This window comes from Oryza glaberrima, chromosome 1 (assembly GCF_000147395.1).
Source record: "Oryza glaberrima chromosome 1, OglaRS2, whole genome shotgun sequence".
NCBI lineage: Eukaryota > Viridiplantae > Streptophyta > Magnoliopsida > Poales > Poaceae > Oryza > Oryza glaberrima.
The window spans coordinates 32,030,564-32,047,462 of NC_068326.1; the positions used below are offsets into that span (position 1 = coordinate 32,030,564).

Genomic DNA, 16,899 nt, shown 5'->3' on the forward strand with positions numbered 1-16,899 from the left:
GCCGCTCCAAGTCGTCCGCTCGTCGGCGCCGAGATCCGCCCGGCCGCCTCTCCGCCGGGTGCCACGCCGTGGTGGAAGGCTGCCTCTCCGTCCCGCCGCTCGACCGCCCCCTGCCTCTCCGTCCGGCGTCGTGGCCCCTCGTGCCGCCGGCGAAGTCGCCGCGGGATCTGCCTCACCGCCCGGGCTGCCCCGCCGGCCGCCGCCACCGCTCGACCACCCCGCCCGCCGCCACCGCTCACGGCGCGGAGGCCGGATCCGAGCGTCGGCGCGCCGGCCGCCTCTCCGCCTGGCCGGCTGTGCTCCGCCGCCAGCCACCGCCGCTCAGAGAGCTCACTAGTACTACTTGTTGAGAGACGGAGTAGTACTACTAAACAGATGAGAGAGATTGGGAGATAAAAAAAAAGTAAAAAGATGTACCGATGGGACCCACTATTGATACTTGTATTGGTACTTGCACTGTTGAATGGAACGTGAAGCTTACAAGGTTTATTGTCTACGTGGCATGTGAGGAATGCCAAAATTTGGTAACACATTGTGAACAGCCTTATGAGAGAAACGGGTGTGACTTGAAAGGTAATTTCGGTGTCGCAGCCTCCGCTCGATGTTCACGTATGGAGTGTTTGGATTGAGGCTAACTTTGCCTATAACTATGGTAAGCCACATAAAGTATGGCCAATAATTTGTTGGCTACAACTATAGTAAATTTTGGCTAGCAAATGAGACTATGACGCGTGTACCAATATACTAATAAAGTGTGACTTGACTTAACTGCGACACACAACCAAATACTAGCTAAAAAATTGTTACACCCCAAAAGTTTGGTGTAGCAAACTGAGGCCACCAACCAAACACCGGTAGTACACGATCTTTCCGGAAAGCGTGCTCAGTCCTGACTTGGACCGCGCTGCTGCCCTTGAGGCCAATTCACCGTTGGCGAAAGTTGCAGCTTTCTGATGACTCTGGTCATTAAAGCACATGTACGCAGGGGAGATAAGGGACTATATAAAGTTTAAATAGTTTTTACAAACCAGCTGGCCTATTAGCTCAGCTGGTTAGAGCGTCGTGCTAATAACGCGAAGGTCGCAGGTTCGAGACCTGCATGGGCCACCTTTTATTTTTCGGTGCTTTTTTTTTTTGGCTACGGTTTTGCTAAAATACTGTCGCCACATTTTGTGCTTGCTTACATTCGATTTCTATATCATTTTATCTCCTTTTAGATTCATGCTGTGCAAATTTTTTTATTTTTCGGTGCTTTTTTTTCTACGGTTTTGCTAAAATACTGTCACCACATTTTTGGCTTGCTTACAGTCGATTTCTATATCATTTTATCTCCTCTTAGATTCATGCTGTGGCAAAAATTTTTTGGTGCTTTTTTTTTTTGCTACAGTTTTGCTAAAATACTGTCGCTACATTTTTGGCTTGCTTATAGTCAATTTTGTCAGGGTTACGGATAAGGTATACCCTTTATCCTTAAATGTACGTAGTATACTAATGCGGTATACCCACACATATACAGATACTTTCCGTATACATTAAGGAAATCTATCACGTGATAGGGATGGTGTCTACGGATGGAAGGAGTTCTACTCGGACAAAACTGGGTCTTTACCATATCGTGAGGGGTTTGATATCTCCGAGTCCTACTTGGAGATGAACTGACCCGCGGTATATAAGGAACCCCCTGGGCAGGACCTAAGACATCGAATATCACTGCCAACACACCCACCACAGCCTACGGAGTCAGAGCGTGTAGGAGCCAGGTCGCTGTGAGATCTAGTCGGACCAACTCGACTACGGTCTCGTCGGTATCAACGAGTTCTGCTATTCCCTGTATAATCTATGGTTTCCATCATATAATCCCATATCAACTGGATTAGGGCTATTACCTACCAAGGGGCCTGAACCAGTATAATCCTTATCTTTTGTTTGCTTGATGTCGTACTACGTAGATCCTCGTACCAACGGACCCCAATACCCTCTATATCCGGTCTACGAGTATCCACCGTCGACATATTTCTATATCATTTTATCTCCTCTTAGATTCGTGTTGTGGCAAATTACAGGATATAAACCAAACAATGATGCAAGACGTTAGCAGCTAAAAAATATGGTGACAAATTTTTAGATAAAAATATGTCAAATGTAATTAGTAGTACAAATTACACAGTAGTTACACTCCACTTACACACCACTTACATATAATTATGTAATTTTGGGTCTTGTATATGTAATTTTAGGATTTATATATGTAATTTTGAGACTTATATTGTAAATACACTATGTAATTTTAGGGACTTACAGTATAAATATATGCCAACTACTTTTTGATGAAAAATATGGTGCCATAAATATAGCTACTCCTAGCATATTCCTTGATCTTTTTTTCCCTCTCTTTTTAGCTATGTTATATTCTGCGTTTTAGATGTGCTATTTATTATCCTTTTTTATTTTCATCTATTCCTTTATCTTTTTTTCACTCTCTTTTTAGCTATGTTATATTCTTTGTTTTGGATATGCTATTTATTATCACTGCTTTTATTTTCAGCTATGCTATTATTCATTTCCATTCTCTCTCTCTTGAGCTATTTTATTTGTTATTTATTTATTAGCTATGCTATTGTTCCTTTGTTTTGTTCCCCTATCTCTTTTTAGATATGTTATTATTCCTTTTAGATATGATATTTGTTATCCATTTTTATTTATTTTTATTTTTGAGCTATGCTATTATTCATTTATTTTTTTATGGTATTATCATAAAATAGCAATGATATATTTTTTTAATGATGAATAATAAATCGTCCTAATTTCATTTGGAGTAGGTTACATATTTGTTTTACTTTCAACTAGATTATAGCTAATTTTTTTACTTTGGACTTGATATTCTTAGCTATACAGTGGGACACCTTCTCTATCACATGTATAGTGGCTATTCCTGACGAGCATTGAGCCATGGTCAACTCTCTAGACCAATAGTCAGTAGACACCGCGCGACACGTCATTGTCGATGGCTTGGCCCAGGTGCACAGCACCTATAGTCCATTGTCATTGTCCCTAAGGAATAAATCACCGATGTATCACGAATTCACGATAACGCATGAATGAACTCGAAATACGTGTACTATGATACGAAGGATTGGTACGGTCACTGGCAGAGAAACCATCTTTGATCGGTCAACCCAAATCCATAATAGTCCCGGTTCCATTAAAAACCGGGACTAAAAATGATTTTTAGTCCCGGTTAATAAGAGGAAGATCTTTAGTCCCGGTTGTTGTTACTAACCGGGACTAAAGATCGCTATTTTTAGTCCCGGTTAACCGGGACTAAAAATAGCGATCTTTAGTCTCGGATTCGTAATCCCGGTTGGAAAACCGAGATTACAGGGGGGTTACGAACCGGGACTAAAAAGCACTTCTCCACGAGTGGGTGTTGTAGCTAAAGGAGCCAAGTGGCCAGCATGACTCTAAGTGGGGCCAACATGTGGAGCTCGAGCTAGAAGATGCATCGAAGAGGATAATTAAACTTAAGCTCAGACTCGCTAGATAGCGTGGACCTAAGCTCAAACTCGAGCGCAAACATGACATCTACCGAGGTAGGGCCCTAAGAGCAGGTACAATATTAGACTATTAGCTAGTTACAAACATATTTTAATGAGATAAAAGATGATAGAGAAGAGCAGCGGTCTACGGATTTATAACCAGCTGCAGCACAGACTCCAAGACGCAATGTGTGTATGACAGTGGGATCATATACTAATAGTATAGTAAACAACTATTGTATGAATTGATTGACTATAGATAAATTGAAGCTATTAGTTAGCTATATTATTAACCTTGCTCTAACACGAGCATAGTGTCGACGGAGATAAAGCTTGAGCGCTAAGAGTGAGCATGATGGTGTGGGTGAAGATCGGAAAAGCAAAAGCTTTTTGGAGGGAAAAGAGGAGCTTGAGCTCACGTATGTACTACCTAACAAGAATACTGTGGTGAGTTGCTAGAGACAAATAGGAAAAATATGATTGGTCTAAATTACATGTGTTTGTGTTATTACCTAACCCAAAGTAAAAAAATATTGGCGAGATGATGGTCCAAAGTTAAACTTATTACAACCCCAGTTGTAAGACAATGTGATTTTGGAGTTTATTTTATGGTGTTTTTTTTTCATCATACTTCATTTATATTATTTGCTTTTGAATCGTCAAAATATGCGTATAAAAGTTTCACCAATACTTATTATTTCTTTTAATAAATCGTACGAATAAGTACAAGCGGAGCGATAGAAGTATCTTCTACACCTGCTTTAACATTTTCCACTACCATATCCTAAAGGGAAATTTTGCTATAAGATACTGCTATTGTGTGGTTTTAGCCTTAGGACACCGCTGAGGAAAACACTTTATAATCATGGTATTTTGTTAGTAGACACCACACCGACTAAAATAATAATTTCCGGTTAAAGAGGAGAGAGAAATCGTGTGAAATGTCAAAAAATGCCCTTGAGCCCACATACCAGCTCTCCTATCTTTTTTTTTTAGAATTACATAGTACAACGCAGACACTCACAACACACGCACACTCACCCTATGAAAGCATGCACGCAAACAAGCAGACACTCACAACACACGCACACTCACCTCTATGAGCATCTTCAAAGACTGGGCCAGGCAAATCCCCTATGAACGCACGCACGCAAACACTATCCCTATGAGCATATTTGAAGACTGGGTCGGGCAAATCCCCTATGAACGCTCTAACGCAAACACTATCCCTATGAGCATATTCGAAGACTGGGTCGGACAAATCCCCTATGAACGCACGCACGCAAACACTACCCCTATGAGCATCTTCGAAAACTAGGTCAGGCAAATCATGGAGATTGAAGAAGTCATCACAGGCGCATCGCTGTCGACGGGTATGTCGCCTACCACTGAAAGCACAATGCCGTTAAATCATGGAAAATTCGCTCCTATGGGAAGTTGAACTTAGGACCTAAGGTGCTACTGAGACTCTTGTACCACTAGGCTATAGGCCCTTTCGCTCTCCTATCTTGTATATGTGGGGTCTACATGGCTGTGACTCAGGCGAGCGGCGGCAGCCAGTGGTTGAGCGGTGAGGTCGGGCGGCCACGGCGGACGAGATGCGGCCAATGCCTACGGTGGCGCAACCCTACAGAGGAGGGTGACCCGCACGGGGCAGCCTGTGGTGGCACGACATGGAGGAGGAGGTGGCCCTTGCGGAGGCTGGGCGAAGCAGCGGCTTGGCACGGTGTGACGACGTTGCCCCGCGGGCGAATTGGCAACGCTGCAGCCGGCCAGATCCGCGGCGAGGCGGCCGGCCGGTGCCGGCGTGCGGTCGCAGGCGTGGTTGGCTTGCGGCGAGCGGCGACGACGCTGCAAATGTCGCCATCCACTCCCCTTCCCTTTTTCATTTTTTTTTCGTTTTCTTTTCTTCGGTTTCTTCTTTCTTTTCATTTACCTTTCGTGCTGCTACCATATAGACCCTACATATATAAGATAGGAGAGCTGACATGTGGGCCCAAGAGCATTTTTGACATTTGATTTCTCTCTCCTCTTCAACCGGAAATTGATATTTTAGTCGGTGTGGTGTCCACTGGTAAAATACCACAATTATGGATTGTTTTCCTCAAAAAGTTTGTTTTTGCGGTGCCTTAGAGCTAAAACCACATAATAACAATGCCATGTAGTTTTACTGCTAATATATTGACGTGCAATCCTTTTGCACGTTTGAAAAAAAAAAATCCTGTAGCAAAATTTTCCATTCCTAAACGGATCACATGTATTCGACCCGTTTTGACGCCCCCGCTTGCGCACAAAAACAAGCCGAACCCGGAGCGGAAACCGAGCGAGGGCTCTCTCCGTCCAGTCTCCCACCCCCGACCTCTCGTGTCCGCTGCGAAGAAAAGGTAGAGCACACACCTCACCTCACCTCCTCCCCCGATCCCCCTCGCCTCCTTCCCCTTTCCCCCCTCACCTCTCTGCTCTTCTCCGCCGCACCAATCCGCCCCCTCGCGATTCGACCAGATCGGCGCGAGTAAGTCCCCGCTCCATCCCGATCTGGATCCGCGCCCCCCCCCCCCCCCCCCCCGACCTCTGCGTGGTTTTCCCCCAGAATCGAATCCCTCTCCGTGGCCCGTGTTTTGGTTGGGGTAGATCCGACGGTTCTCACTGCGGCGGATTTTTTGCTTTTTGTTTTGTTTTTGGTCGAATTTTTGGTGCCTGTTTGTTCGATCCATTTGTTCGGCAGTGTCGATCTGTCACGTGGTGTGAACTTTTACCGGATTGTTGCGCGACCTAGTTGGAGCTGTTCGTATTCGGATGTAGTTGGGTATGCTATTTGTTTCACTTATTTTGTATGCGTTGAACAATGGATTCGTTGAGACGTTGTGATTGATTGATTGATCTCGGATATGCCTCAGTTTTGTTGATGTGGTTTAGCCGTAGTAGCACCTTATCTGATTCCTGGCAGATCATGTCACGCGTTTGGGGGTAATGCAAATTTATGAAGAATTTGATAACCGTAGTTTTGTTGATGTGGTTTAGCCGTAGTTGCACCTTATCTGATTCCTAGTATATCATGTCACGCGTTTGGGGGTAATGCAAATTTTTGAAGAATTTGATAACCGTGTTAATATGTGATCAACGACTTGTTTGCTGGTATAGTGGTATGCGTTATTTTGTGACCTTATGAAATAGTTGCATGTGTTGGTCTAGTGGAGTAGATATGCGTGGGAATTTACTACTTTATCTTAAATTATCTTAAATTTGCCCTTAGCATTTATTTTTGCTGTAGATGTCAGGACCATGGGCTCAAATAACATTTGTTTATCTTTCTGGTTTACAAGAGAGAGGTCAAATTTGGATGGATATTAGTGGGTCCATAGATTTGTAATTTTAGGATAAATTACTTTGGATGTGTTGATAGCAAGGTTACTCTGGGTGTGCTGAGCTTAATTCTTTTGACCTGTTAAAAAGAAGCCCCCTGCTTTGCTTTTCGTCTACTTATATTCGATTCAATTTTATGTAAGTATGTACCAATGCATGTTTAGAACTGTAGAACTAATAATATAGAATTCATTCTCACAAGTATGACAATGCAATTTAAGCAGGGGCATATCATGGCATCGAAGCGGATCCTCAAGGAACTAAAGGACCTGCAGAAAGATCCTCCAACATCATGCAGTGCAGGTATGAGCAAGATTTATCAGTGGAACCATGGCTGATTGGCTGGTAGACAGTGTGAACTTGAACGTTGATATGATAATGACTCTGTTGGTAGTAATCCATGTTTTCATGTCTGATGGAATTGTACAAGTTGTTTATAATGGGTTTCCTTATTATTGGAATATTGCGAACTCATCCAATGGTGTGGTTGTCCATAAATTAATCTTTAATTTATTGTATTGTATTCCATGTTTGATTCATGCCGAAATTGAACTATCAGTGTTCTGAATGTATAGGGTTTATCTAGAGTACTCTTACAAGAGAATTCACAATCTTGTCAGTTGCAGTCTTGATGCTTTTGTGTTGTTGGTTAGGCAGTTGTTATGTTTGTAATTTACAATGAGTGAAGTGCTTACATTTTAAACTGAAAATCTTAATGAATTATCGACAACAATGAACCACTGCAATTGATCATCTGTTCTTATGTAATCAATGAACTATTTTGGTCAGTTTGGTCTTGCTTACCTTTTTGCCCTTTGGCTTGTACAAGCTCTGGCATTGATGAGATCTTATAAATTTAGGTCCTGCTGGTGAGGATATGTTCCATTGGCAGGCGACCATTATGGGTCCTCCAGATAGTCCCTATGCTGGTGGAGTTTTCTTAGTGAATATTCATTTCCCCCCGGACTACCCCTTCAAGCCTCCAAAGGTTAGCAGTTAGTCTTAATTCTGGGGCAAACTTTTCCTATATTTGCTACTTTTATTGAAGATGAACCCTCTCTCCATCTCATGGATTCTCACTACTACTTCTTTTAATGTATATTGATCTTAAGGGGCAATTGTCTTAAATTCACTGTCCTGTTACTGATTACATCACTCAGTATCATAAATGATCTTCGATGTTTGTGAATTTTTAGCTCTATAAACTGGAATCCCCAGCTGCACCTTTGTTTTCCTTATGTTTACTCCAAGTAGAATCATTGTAGTTCTTTTCCTTTAGTGTACTAGAGTATGTTCCTGTTTTGGACTTTCTTTCTAAGCCATGTAATGAAAATTACCTGATTTCCCTCCAAAAAAAAGGAAAAATAAACTTGTTCACTTTTGATTCTGCCTTGTGATGGATTCTTTTGTGTATATTTTTCTTTATTTCTGCTGTTACGCATTAAGTTGTGTCCTTTTTTTCAGGTATCTTTTAAGACAAAGGTCTTCCATCCAAACATCAATAGCAATGGAAGCATATGCCTTGACATTCTTAAGGAGCAATGGAGCCCTGCTTTGACAATTTCTAAGGTGCTTATATGAAAACTTCACTAGTTTTCTTTTATTATGTATAACATAGTAATGAATAACATAAACGCCTGGTAACACATTTATCTTCTTCATGAAGTATGGCTCTTATTATTTCATTGGTTCATCTCATACAGTCTCAACTGCTACTCTTTGATCTTTGTTTTCCAAAAGTTGGAGCTGTTATTTTTTTTCTACTTGGTATTAAATTATGCCTCATGTAATAATATTAGTTTTATAGGGTTCTAAATTATTAGTGTTCTGTATGCATAGTATGATACCGGAGGACAATAATAGCATTCAAATGGTCTTGTTTATTTCATTGTGGAAGTGGGGGATTGGCAGAATGTTAAGTGAAGCCTCTGTTCGGTCCGAAACTCTTTGAAATTTCTCTAAAAACCGTAAAATATGTCAAGAAATAGCGAGGTTCTGTTTAGCGCATTATTCATTTCTATCACAGAGTAAGGTAGGTGGACACCTTCATTTTGAAGTGTGAACATTACATTTGAGTAAATTACACTCATGGTGCATGAACTTGTGAGGTGGGTGCAAATAGATACCACAACAATGCTCATTCCGGTACAATAACTTGCCCGGCCCGTGTTAACCTAGTCCAAAACAATCCACACATGCAAAATTGATCTGATGTGTAGTACCAGGACGGCACCTATGCACGCCAGCAGTTGCTTGTAGTTGTGCAGGCCTGCACACACTAGCTCAATTTCGTATTTGCAGAATATAGCAGTCAGCAATAATAATTACTATGTTGCAACCTCTTGTAGGCTGCTTGCACTACTGGAATACCGATTTGATTTTTCAAAACAAGCATTTTATTTTTCAAAACAAAACAACTGCTAGCTTGCAAAGGTGTCATCAGGGTGCACCACGTTTAATCAATTTTGCTTGTGTGGATTGTTTTTGCCTGGGTTCGCACGGACTACTCAAATTATTGTACCGAAACGAGCAATTTACCTATTTGCACCCACCGCCCCAAGTTGATGTACCGTGAGCGCAGTTTACTCATTACATTTTAATGCTTATTCGGTAACTGCATATGTGGCTATCTTACATTTTGATTGCATTTACCAGGTGTTGCTTTCGATCTGCTCGCTGCTCACTGACCCCAACCCGGACGACCCTCTTGTCCCTGAGATTGCCCACATGTACAAGACGGATCGTCCAAAGTATGAGACGACAGCCCGCAGCTGGACCCAGAAGTATGCCATGGGATGATGAAACCCACAAGCCCTGAATTCAAACCTGCTGCTTAAATGCAGACAGTCGTGGTAATTGTCCCAAGAAACTGTTTATGGGCCATTATTTCCTCCGATTTGTTGCTGCCAGTCGTGTGTCAGATCCATGTAGCATCGTGTCTCGTAGCCCCAACATCAACATATGATCATTGCCCGTCGATAATGAGATAACATATGCTTGCCGTGATTATTATGGTATGGTGGTGATGCTATTTCTCTCATGTGCCACAATAGCGCCTAGCTGTGCCTTTCTCGTAGCTGGGGACTGGGATTCCTCGTACTCCGATGGATGATGTAATGTTACTCGTGTGAGGAAGGTATCTGCACGGGTTCTCGTTGATGCAAACGATTACAGAGAAAACAGAGTGTCAAAGGTAATTTCGTTGTTGCCTCTTCTGATCCACGTTTTGATGTCCACGGTTTCACCAAGCGTGTGCTCGGTCCTGACCGGGACGCGTTGCGGACCGTCGATTCTGGTTCCAAGCTAGTCGCGACGACGTGAGCATCAGTATCTCCGCGCTGCTGCCCTTGTCAGCCATTTAGGGCCTCTTTAAATCGTAGGAATAAAAAAATTGAGGAATAGAAAAAACATAGAATTCTAACAGGAATGTAAGTGTAAAACAGAGGATTGCAATACACATGAATAATTGTTTGATTGGACCATAGACCTCTTGTTAAGTTTCCTCCAAAACCTATATGCAACAAGCCATTCCATAGGAATTTTGTAGAATTTGGAAAACTTCAATCCTTTAAATCAAAGAGCTACATAGAAAAATTTCCTGTAGGATTTCAATCCTATGAAATTCCTCCATAATTTCTTTGATTCAAGGTGCCCTAACCTCCGCTGGAAAGTTGTACTCCGCTGCCCTTGTAGGTTCAAATATACAATAATAGGTTACCTTAACCAAGTGGCCTATTAGCTCAGCTGGTTAGAGCGTCGTGCTAATAACGCGAAGGTCGCAGGTTCGAGACCTGCATGGGCCACCTTTTTTTTTTTACTCACTCACTCAGCAGCGCCATTAATCGTGAGCAGAAACACAAACAGCCAAAAGGACGAGCCAACTACTAGACAATACAAAAGGCAACAGTCGAGCTCGATCACGAGTTGACCTCGAGGCAGTTGACACGATTACACGAGCAGAGACCATCCCCCCCGTACGTACAGTTCCACACCTGCATTCTCACGTACCAAATCCTCAACACCCTCTTCTCTCGAATTTCGAATTTCGACGATGTTTGAACGCTTCCCCATGCGTTTCTCCTCTCCTACAAGAAAAGAGCAGAGAAAACGTCCAAACCAATGGCACCGCGTATGGCAGCAGGGACGCGAGCGACGCGGTCTCAGGCTGCTCGGGCTGGTTAAACCCCGACGGCGACCTGCATCGCCTGGTCCTCCTCCCCCTCAACGTCAACGCCTTGCTCTTGCTCAGATCGAGACGGCTCAGCTGCTGATTCCTGAACTTTTTTTTTTTCGTTTTTGCCAGTGGCACACGTATCTCACCACATGCCACTGCATTGTTCACCCAGCAGAAAATTACTGTGCAGACTTTATAACAAGGCCAGCGACAGGTGAAGATTGGAAGCTTCTAGAACAGCCTGAGCCCAAACGCGTAGAATTCACGTCGTAAGCAGAGTGGGCGAATTTGCTAACCGTGACAGCATCTCAGGCGAAGTGACAGCCAGAGAAAAAACACACGAAAATTAATAGAAAAGCAACTCTGCACAGGGGGAAGCAGGACCGGGTCTCCTCTTTGGCCTTCAATGCTCGTGCAGCCAACCGCCGCTACTCTCCATCATTTCAGTTTTCTCTCGAGTCAACGGCGGTTTGGAAGCAGCAATCCGAGCACACCCACACGCTCCCGACTCGTTTTGATTCCAAGGATTTCTATTACGTAGTATAATCACCAAACGCTTCCTCTGAAAAAGCGGTGTGTATGTGTGCTCAGCTGAGGCGCTGAGCTCTCGGCTCGGCACACGTCTTCCGCATACTAAAATCCTATTCTTTTTGCTTGCTTGGCTCGTTGCTGTCTCCAGAAAGGAAGAGACCTTTTCTGCTCTTGTTCTTCTTCCACGGATCGATCGCCTCGCTCGCTTTCGCCTGTTGCTTCACGTTTCGGAAGAGCTTGGGTTTGGGGGAATTCGTGTGATCGTGTTGATGAGTAGGTGAAGAATTCGGGAAGAGCTTTGAGAGTTTTGGCATCTGATCTAGGTAAGTTAGTTAATCTGTTCGTTTCTGTGGTCTTGTATGACTCGGTTCTTTGCAATTTCTGCCTAGGAGTTCTTGCTCATGTTCTTGAATTAGCCAGGTAGGAATGTAGGTTAGGGAGGAGATTAGGGGATAACCATCTTGAATTCTAGATGCAAATGAGTTTGATAAGTTCAGTAGATTCACCAATCGAACATGGACACATAGCGCTGCAAAACTGTAGAACGCAGAAGAAGCATGGGGATTAAGTTCATGGATGACAAATCTTGAAGCTATCGTCTCTTTGCAGGGCAAACGTGGGCGTGGGCGCGGGCGCGTCGACGGCGTCGTAGCATCGGCGACGTCGCCGGTCGCCGGCGAGCATGGAGAGCGAGCAGGTGAAGAGGCGGTTCGGGCGGTGCCCCTACTGCCGCGCCATGATCTACCAGGACCCCAACGCCATCATCTACTACTGCAGCAAGTGCCGCACGCCCATCCGAGGTACGCACGCACGCCGCACGATTCTTCCCGGCGCCGTCGGCCATTGCCGGCGCGGGTGTGTTCCTGAGTACCTGACGAGGTGTTCGATCGTTGGCTTGAGCAGGCAAGAACCCGGAGCCGACGGACGACGCCGAGTACGCGCTCTCCCAGCTCGAGATCCTCTCCGCCGACACCGCCTCCGTGTTCTCCGACGACCCGGACACGCTGAGCCGCACGTCCTCCGTCGCATACGGCGGCGGCGAGCAGCCTCCGGTGCGGACCAGCTCGGCTCCCTACGCAGCATTTGATCGGGGCAGCGTTAGGGCTGGTTCAAGAAGCGGCGAGCAATCGGGGGAAGAGAGAGGTGGCTCGCCGATGCACAGCCGCGTCAGCGAACTCCGGCCGACGTCGCGGAGAACCAGGCGGCCGATGAGCGGCGACATGGGTGCGTTCAGGGACGATGGATCGAGCTATGGTTCGGACAACGACGTCCCGACGTCTGCCGCCGCGAGCTACCGCTGCCGGGCGTCGCCGCTGACCTCCCAGGAACTGGAGGCGTCGTCGTCGTCGATGGGGTCGTCGGGATACCAACCGTCCGGCGTGTCGTCGTCGTCGATGGGGTCGTCGTCGGTGTACGAACCGTCCGGCGCGGCGAGGTCGCCGCTGACGGACCCGGCGTTCCAGAGGGACCTGCTGCAGGCGCTGGACAACCTCCGGAGGGTCATCGCCGCCGTCGAGCAGCCGTACGGCGTCGACGCGCACCTGCAACAAGCCGGAATGCCCCCGAAGAGCGCGTCCTGCAACGACGCCGCCACCGGCGGCAGCGGCGGCGGCGGCGGCGCGTACGCAGCAGCAGTCACGCGGCGCAACTCCCGCCTCATGCGCCGCCTCGAGTCGCAGCTCGTGCAGGCGCTGCCCAGGGACGGCCTGCGCCGGGACAGGAGCACCTCCTCCTCCTCGTCGGCGTCGAGCAGCCGCCCGGGCGGCGACCGGGCCAGGGCGGCGGGGCGGAAGCACCACTGCCGCGCGGTGCTGGGCGGCACGCCGTTCGTCGTCTGCGACAAGTGCTCGGAGATACTGCAGCTGCCGGCCGCCGTGTCGGCGAACAGGGCGGCCAGGCTGGAGTGCGGCGGATGCGGGGAGACGCTGTCCATCAAGCTGCCGGCGGCGGCGGCGAGTGGCTCGACGGACCGGCCCAAGAAGATATTCTCCGCGCCGCAGCCCGCCGTTCGCCGGCTGGATGACGACGACGCGGGGGAGGAGCACGCGTCCGCGAGGAGCAACCTGAGCGGCGACCAGCGATGGCCGGCGTCGCCGGCCGAAGGGCCGCTCCACCGCATGCTCGGGTACAGCACGGTGAGCTCGGTTTTCCGGAGCCGGCGGTACGGAGAGCAACACTGAGCTGAGCATTCTTTTGATTTGATTTTTTTTAATTCCCTGTCCTTTTTATCAGATGGCATTGCAATTTTGATACACAATTGCATTGTAAAAATTGTAAACGATTCTTCATTCTTTTTGTGTGTGTTTCAGTGTGTTTGTTTGATTCATACAATTGTATGGTATTAACATGGCGATTTTTTGTGTTGGTTCAAAATGTACAGCTGTACTCTCTATCACATTTGGCGCAGATCCAGTTAACCCTATCACATTTCACCATGTACATACTATTATAGATCATCAGGAGCATATGCTTCCCAAGTTCCTAAATCACCTAAAGTACGTTCGTGTGTATATATAAGTTCTTAGAAAACATTTTGAAACAGGCTTTTTACTTTGTAATAGTATTTAATTAATTTGCTTATACTTCAATGTCACACATAATAATCAGATAATCTACCATATCTATTCAGAACAATCAAGGATCGGGTTGTTGTTGTGTCATTCTCTGCCAAATGGGCCAGGAATTTGACGAAAGTGAGGCACGGGGTTGCGGTAATTTTAATTGGGCCGAAATGTGATTCGTTGGGCCCGCGCAAGCGCGCCTGCTTCTCCAAGGTCGCGGACCCGTGGCGTCTGCGTCTCGCTCTCTTGGGCGGCAATGGCCACCGAGCCTTCCACCTCCGCACCAGCCTCCCCCGCCGCCGTCGCCGGCGGCGACGACTCCCTCGAGCCATGGAGCGCGCGGGTGCGCACCCTGACGCGCCTCGGCCGGCACAGGGAGGCCCTTGCCCTCCTCCGCCACGGCGACCCCTCGCCGCCGCCGCACGCCCTGGCGCTCCCGGCGGCGGTGATCTCCTGCGCCAAGCTGCATCTCGCCTCGGGCGTCGCCCAGATACACGCGCTCGCGGCCAAGCGCGGCCTCCTCCCGTCCTCCGACGCCTACCTCCTCTCCGCGCTGCTCTCCTCCTACTCCCGCCTCCGCCTCCTCCCGCTCGCCCGCCAGCTCCTCGACGAATTGCCCCTCGCGTCCACGCCGCCCGCCACGGCGCGCACCGCGTTCAACTCCCTCATCTCCGGGTGCGCGCTCCACGGGGTCCCGGCCGGCTGCTTCTCCCTCTTCCGCCTCATGCGCGTGGCCGCCGGCGTCCGCTTCGACGCCGTCACGCTGCTGGCGCTCGTCCCCGTTGCTCCCCTGGGCATCGTGCCGCAGCTCCACGCCCTCGCGGCGCGATCGGGGCTCGCCGCGAACACTTCCGTGGCCAACTGCCTCGTGTCCGTCTACGCGCGCGGCGGCGGCGGCGGCGCCTCCCTTGCCCGCCAGGTTTTCGAGGAGATGCCGCGGGCCTCCCGCGACCTCGTGTCGTGGAACGCGGTGATCTCCGCCCACGCGCAGAACGGCCTCGCCGTGGAGGCCGTCGAGCTGTACCGGCGCATGCGTGGCCCGGAAGGCGGCGGGGTGGAACCGGACGCCGTGACGCTCGTCGGCGTCCTCTCCTCCTGCGCGCACACCGGCGCGCGCCGCGTGGGCCTTGACGTCGAGCGGTACGTGCGGGATACAATCCCGGGCTTCCGCGACAACCTGCCGCTCTGCAACGCGCTCATCAACTTCCACGCGCGCTGCGGCAGCTTGGCCCAGGCGCAGGAGCTGTTCGACGAAATGCCCGAGAGGAGCGTCGTCTCGTGGACGGCGCTGATCATCGGGTACGGCATGCACGGACAGGGCGACATCGCCGTCGACCTCTTCGAGACGATGGTGTCGGAAGCAACCGCGCCGGACAGCGTGGCCATGGTCGGCCTTCTGTCGGCGTGCAGCCACGCCGGCATGTACGACGAAGGGCGCAAGTACTTCTCAACAATGGAGCGCGATTACTGCCTCCGGCCCAAACTGGAGCACTACACCTGCATGGTGGACCTCCTCGGACGAGCCGGCCGTCTCGACGAAGCACGGGAGCTCATCGCGTCGATGCGGATGGCGGCCGACGGCGCGGTCTGGGGCGCGCTGCTCGGAGCCTGCAAGATACACAAGAACGTGGAGATGGGAGAAGAGGCCTTCGAGCGCGTCGTCAGCCTCGAGCCGGCCAACGTGGGGTACTACGTGCTCATGGCGAACATCTACGCCGACGCCGGGCAGCTCGACGGCGTGGCGAAGGTGCGGGCGGCGATGAGGCGGCGCGGGCTCAGGAAGGAGCCCGGGTGTAGCTACGTCGAGCACAAGGGGAAGGTCCACCTGTTCATGGCCGACGACCACTCGCACCCGCAGGCGAGGAGGATCTACGAGCTCGTGGTCGAGCTGGAGCGGATGGTGAAGGAGAAGACGGGTGGCGATGTGGTTGAGGAGCGCGCTGAGAAGGCGGTGGCGGAGGCGGCGGCCGTGCCATTGGTGGGGTTCCACAGCGAGAAGCTGGCGGTGGCGTTCGGGTTGCTGAACACGGAGGCGGGAAGTGAGATCGTGGTGATCAAGAACCTGCGGGTGTGCGGGGACTGCCACTCGTTTCTGAAGACGGTCTCGGAGTTGACAAACAGAGCGTTTCTCGTCAGGGACGCGAGCCGGTTCCATCGCTTCGAGAATGGGGCCTGCTCCTGCAGAGACTACTGGTGAAGAATTTGGTGTGCCTGGTGAAGGAAACACAAATGGGAACTCAAACTTTGGTGTGCGTGGTGAAGGAAAGACAAATGGGAATACAAGCTGGTTGAGATCTGCCGCGGAACGTGATGTTGGCTACCGGCCAACCGTTGAACAGCAAGACAGAGAAGCCGTCGAACCAGTGCCGTCCGATCTCGAGAGTGAGCAGGAAGACGTTCGGCGAACTGTCACTCAGAACCGGAGTTTAGGCTGGAAGCGCAAGCCGATGGAACAATTCCGATCGGTAGAGGAGACAAAAAAAAAAATCAAAACAAAGGCCTGAAATTTTGCATTTTTTACATGCCCCCTGATCTAACAATGATCTCGTGCAGTCGTGTGCCGTTAGCTAAGTGTTGTCAGGTTCTTTGTGCAGGATGGACATGGGCACATGGCTGCCGATAGCATAAACATTTGATAAAGAATGACTTTAAGCTCGATAATTTAATAGCAGAGAGAACTGTAGAAACTGCTTTATCTGTTCCACCCCCAAGGCCCCAACACAACTGGGATAGC

General features: G+C 48.7%; 3 protein-coding genes and 2 non-coding genes across 7 annotated transcripts; all 5 read left to right on the forward strand.

The window, feature by feature from the left end:
- Positions 1-1,033: 1,033 nt before the first annotated feature.
- Positions 1,034-1,107, forward strand: TRNAI-AAU (transfer RNA isoleucine (anticodon AAU)). Its single transcript has one exon. It is a non-coding gene; the product is annotated as a tRNA-Ile (tRNA).
- Positions 1,108-5,769: 4,662 nt separating this feature from the next.
- On the forward strand, positions 5,770-9,908 carry LOC127760440 (ubiquitin-conjugating enzyme E2-17 kDa-like). 3 transcript variants are annotated; one of them, XM_052284701.1, is made up of 5 exons: positions 5,770-5,920; positions 7,124-7,202; positions 7,760-7,887; positions 8,364-8,468; positions 9,555-9,908. In XM_052284701.1, exons 1-5 carry the CDS (start codon positions 5,792-5,794, stop codon positions 9,696-9,698), a joined length of 585 nt encoding a protein of 194 aa, XP_052140661.1. In that variant the 5' UTR covers positions 5,770-5,791; the 3' UTR covers positions 9,699-9,908. The 3 variants fall into 3 exon arrangements, with proteins under 3 accessions (XP_052140661.1, XP_052140663.1, XP_052140662.1); XM_052284703.1 differs by having other exon boundaries at positions 5,890-6,048; XM_052284702.1 differs by lacking the exon at positions 5,770-5,920 and having other exon boundaries at positions 7,094-7,202.
- Positions 9,909-10,628: 720 nt separating this feature from the next.
- TRNAI-AAU (transfer RNA isoleucine (anticodon AAU)) lies at positions 10,629-10,702 on the forward strand. The gene has a single exon. It is a non-coding gene; the product is annotated as a tRNA-Ile (tRNA).
- Positions 10,703-11,480: 778 nt separating this feature from the next.
- On the forward strand, positions 11,481-14,060 carry LOC127767955 (uncharacterized). Its single transcript, XM_052293447.1, has 3 exons — positions 11,481-11,927; positions 12,214-12,404; positions 12,508-14,060. Exons 2-3 carry the CDS (start codon positions 12,287-12,289, stop codon positions 13,782-13,784), a joined length of 1,395 nt encoding a protein of 464 aa, XP_052149407.1. The 5' UTR covers positions 11,481-11,927; positions 12,214-12,286; the 3' UTR covers positions 13,785-14,060.
- Positions 14,061-14,419: 359 nt separating this feature from the next.
- Positions 14,420-16,852, forward strand: LOC127774744 (putative pentatricopeptide repeat-containing protein At3g11460, mitochondrial). The gene has a single exon (XM_052301036.1). The coding sequence runs from the start codon at positions 14,422-14,424 to the stop codon at positions 16,360-16,362; it is 1,941 nt and encodes a 646-aa protein (XP_052156996.1). The 5' UTR covers positions 14,420-14,421; the 3' UTR covers positions 16,363-16,852.
- The last annotated feature ends 47 nt before the right edge of the window (positions 16,853-16,899 follow it).

Bases quoted from the DNA above. Each gene is read 5' to 3' on its own strand.
- LOC127760440 (XM_052284701.1), top strand. From the start codon at position 5,792: ATGTATTCGACCCGTTTTGACGCCCCCGCTTGCGCACAAAAACAAGCC. The intron at 5,921-7,123 runs GTAGAGCACACA...CAATTTAAGCAG, and splicing joins GTGTCCGCTGCGAAGAAAAG to GGGCATATCATGGCATCGAA. The intron at 8,469-9,554 runs GTGCTTATATGA...TGCATTTACCAG, and splicing joins CTGCTTTGACAATTTCTAAG to GTGTTGCTTTCGATCTGCTC.
- LOC127767955 (XM_052293447.1), top strand. From the start codon at position 12,287: ATGGAGAGCGAGCAGGTGAAGAGGCGGTTCGGGCGGTGCCCCTACTGC. The intron at 12,405-12,507 runs GTACGCACGCAC...TGGCTTGAGCAG, and splicing joins GTGCCGCACGCCCATCCGAG to GCAAGAACCCGGAGCCGACG.
- LOC127774744 (XM_052301036.1), top strand. From the start codon at position 14,422: ATGGCCACCGAGCCTTCCACCTCCGCACCAGCCTCCCCCGCCGCCGTC.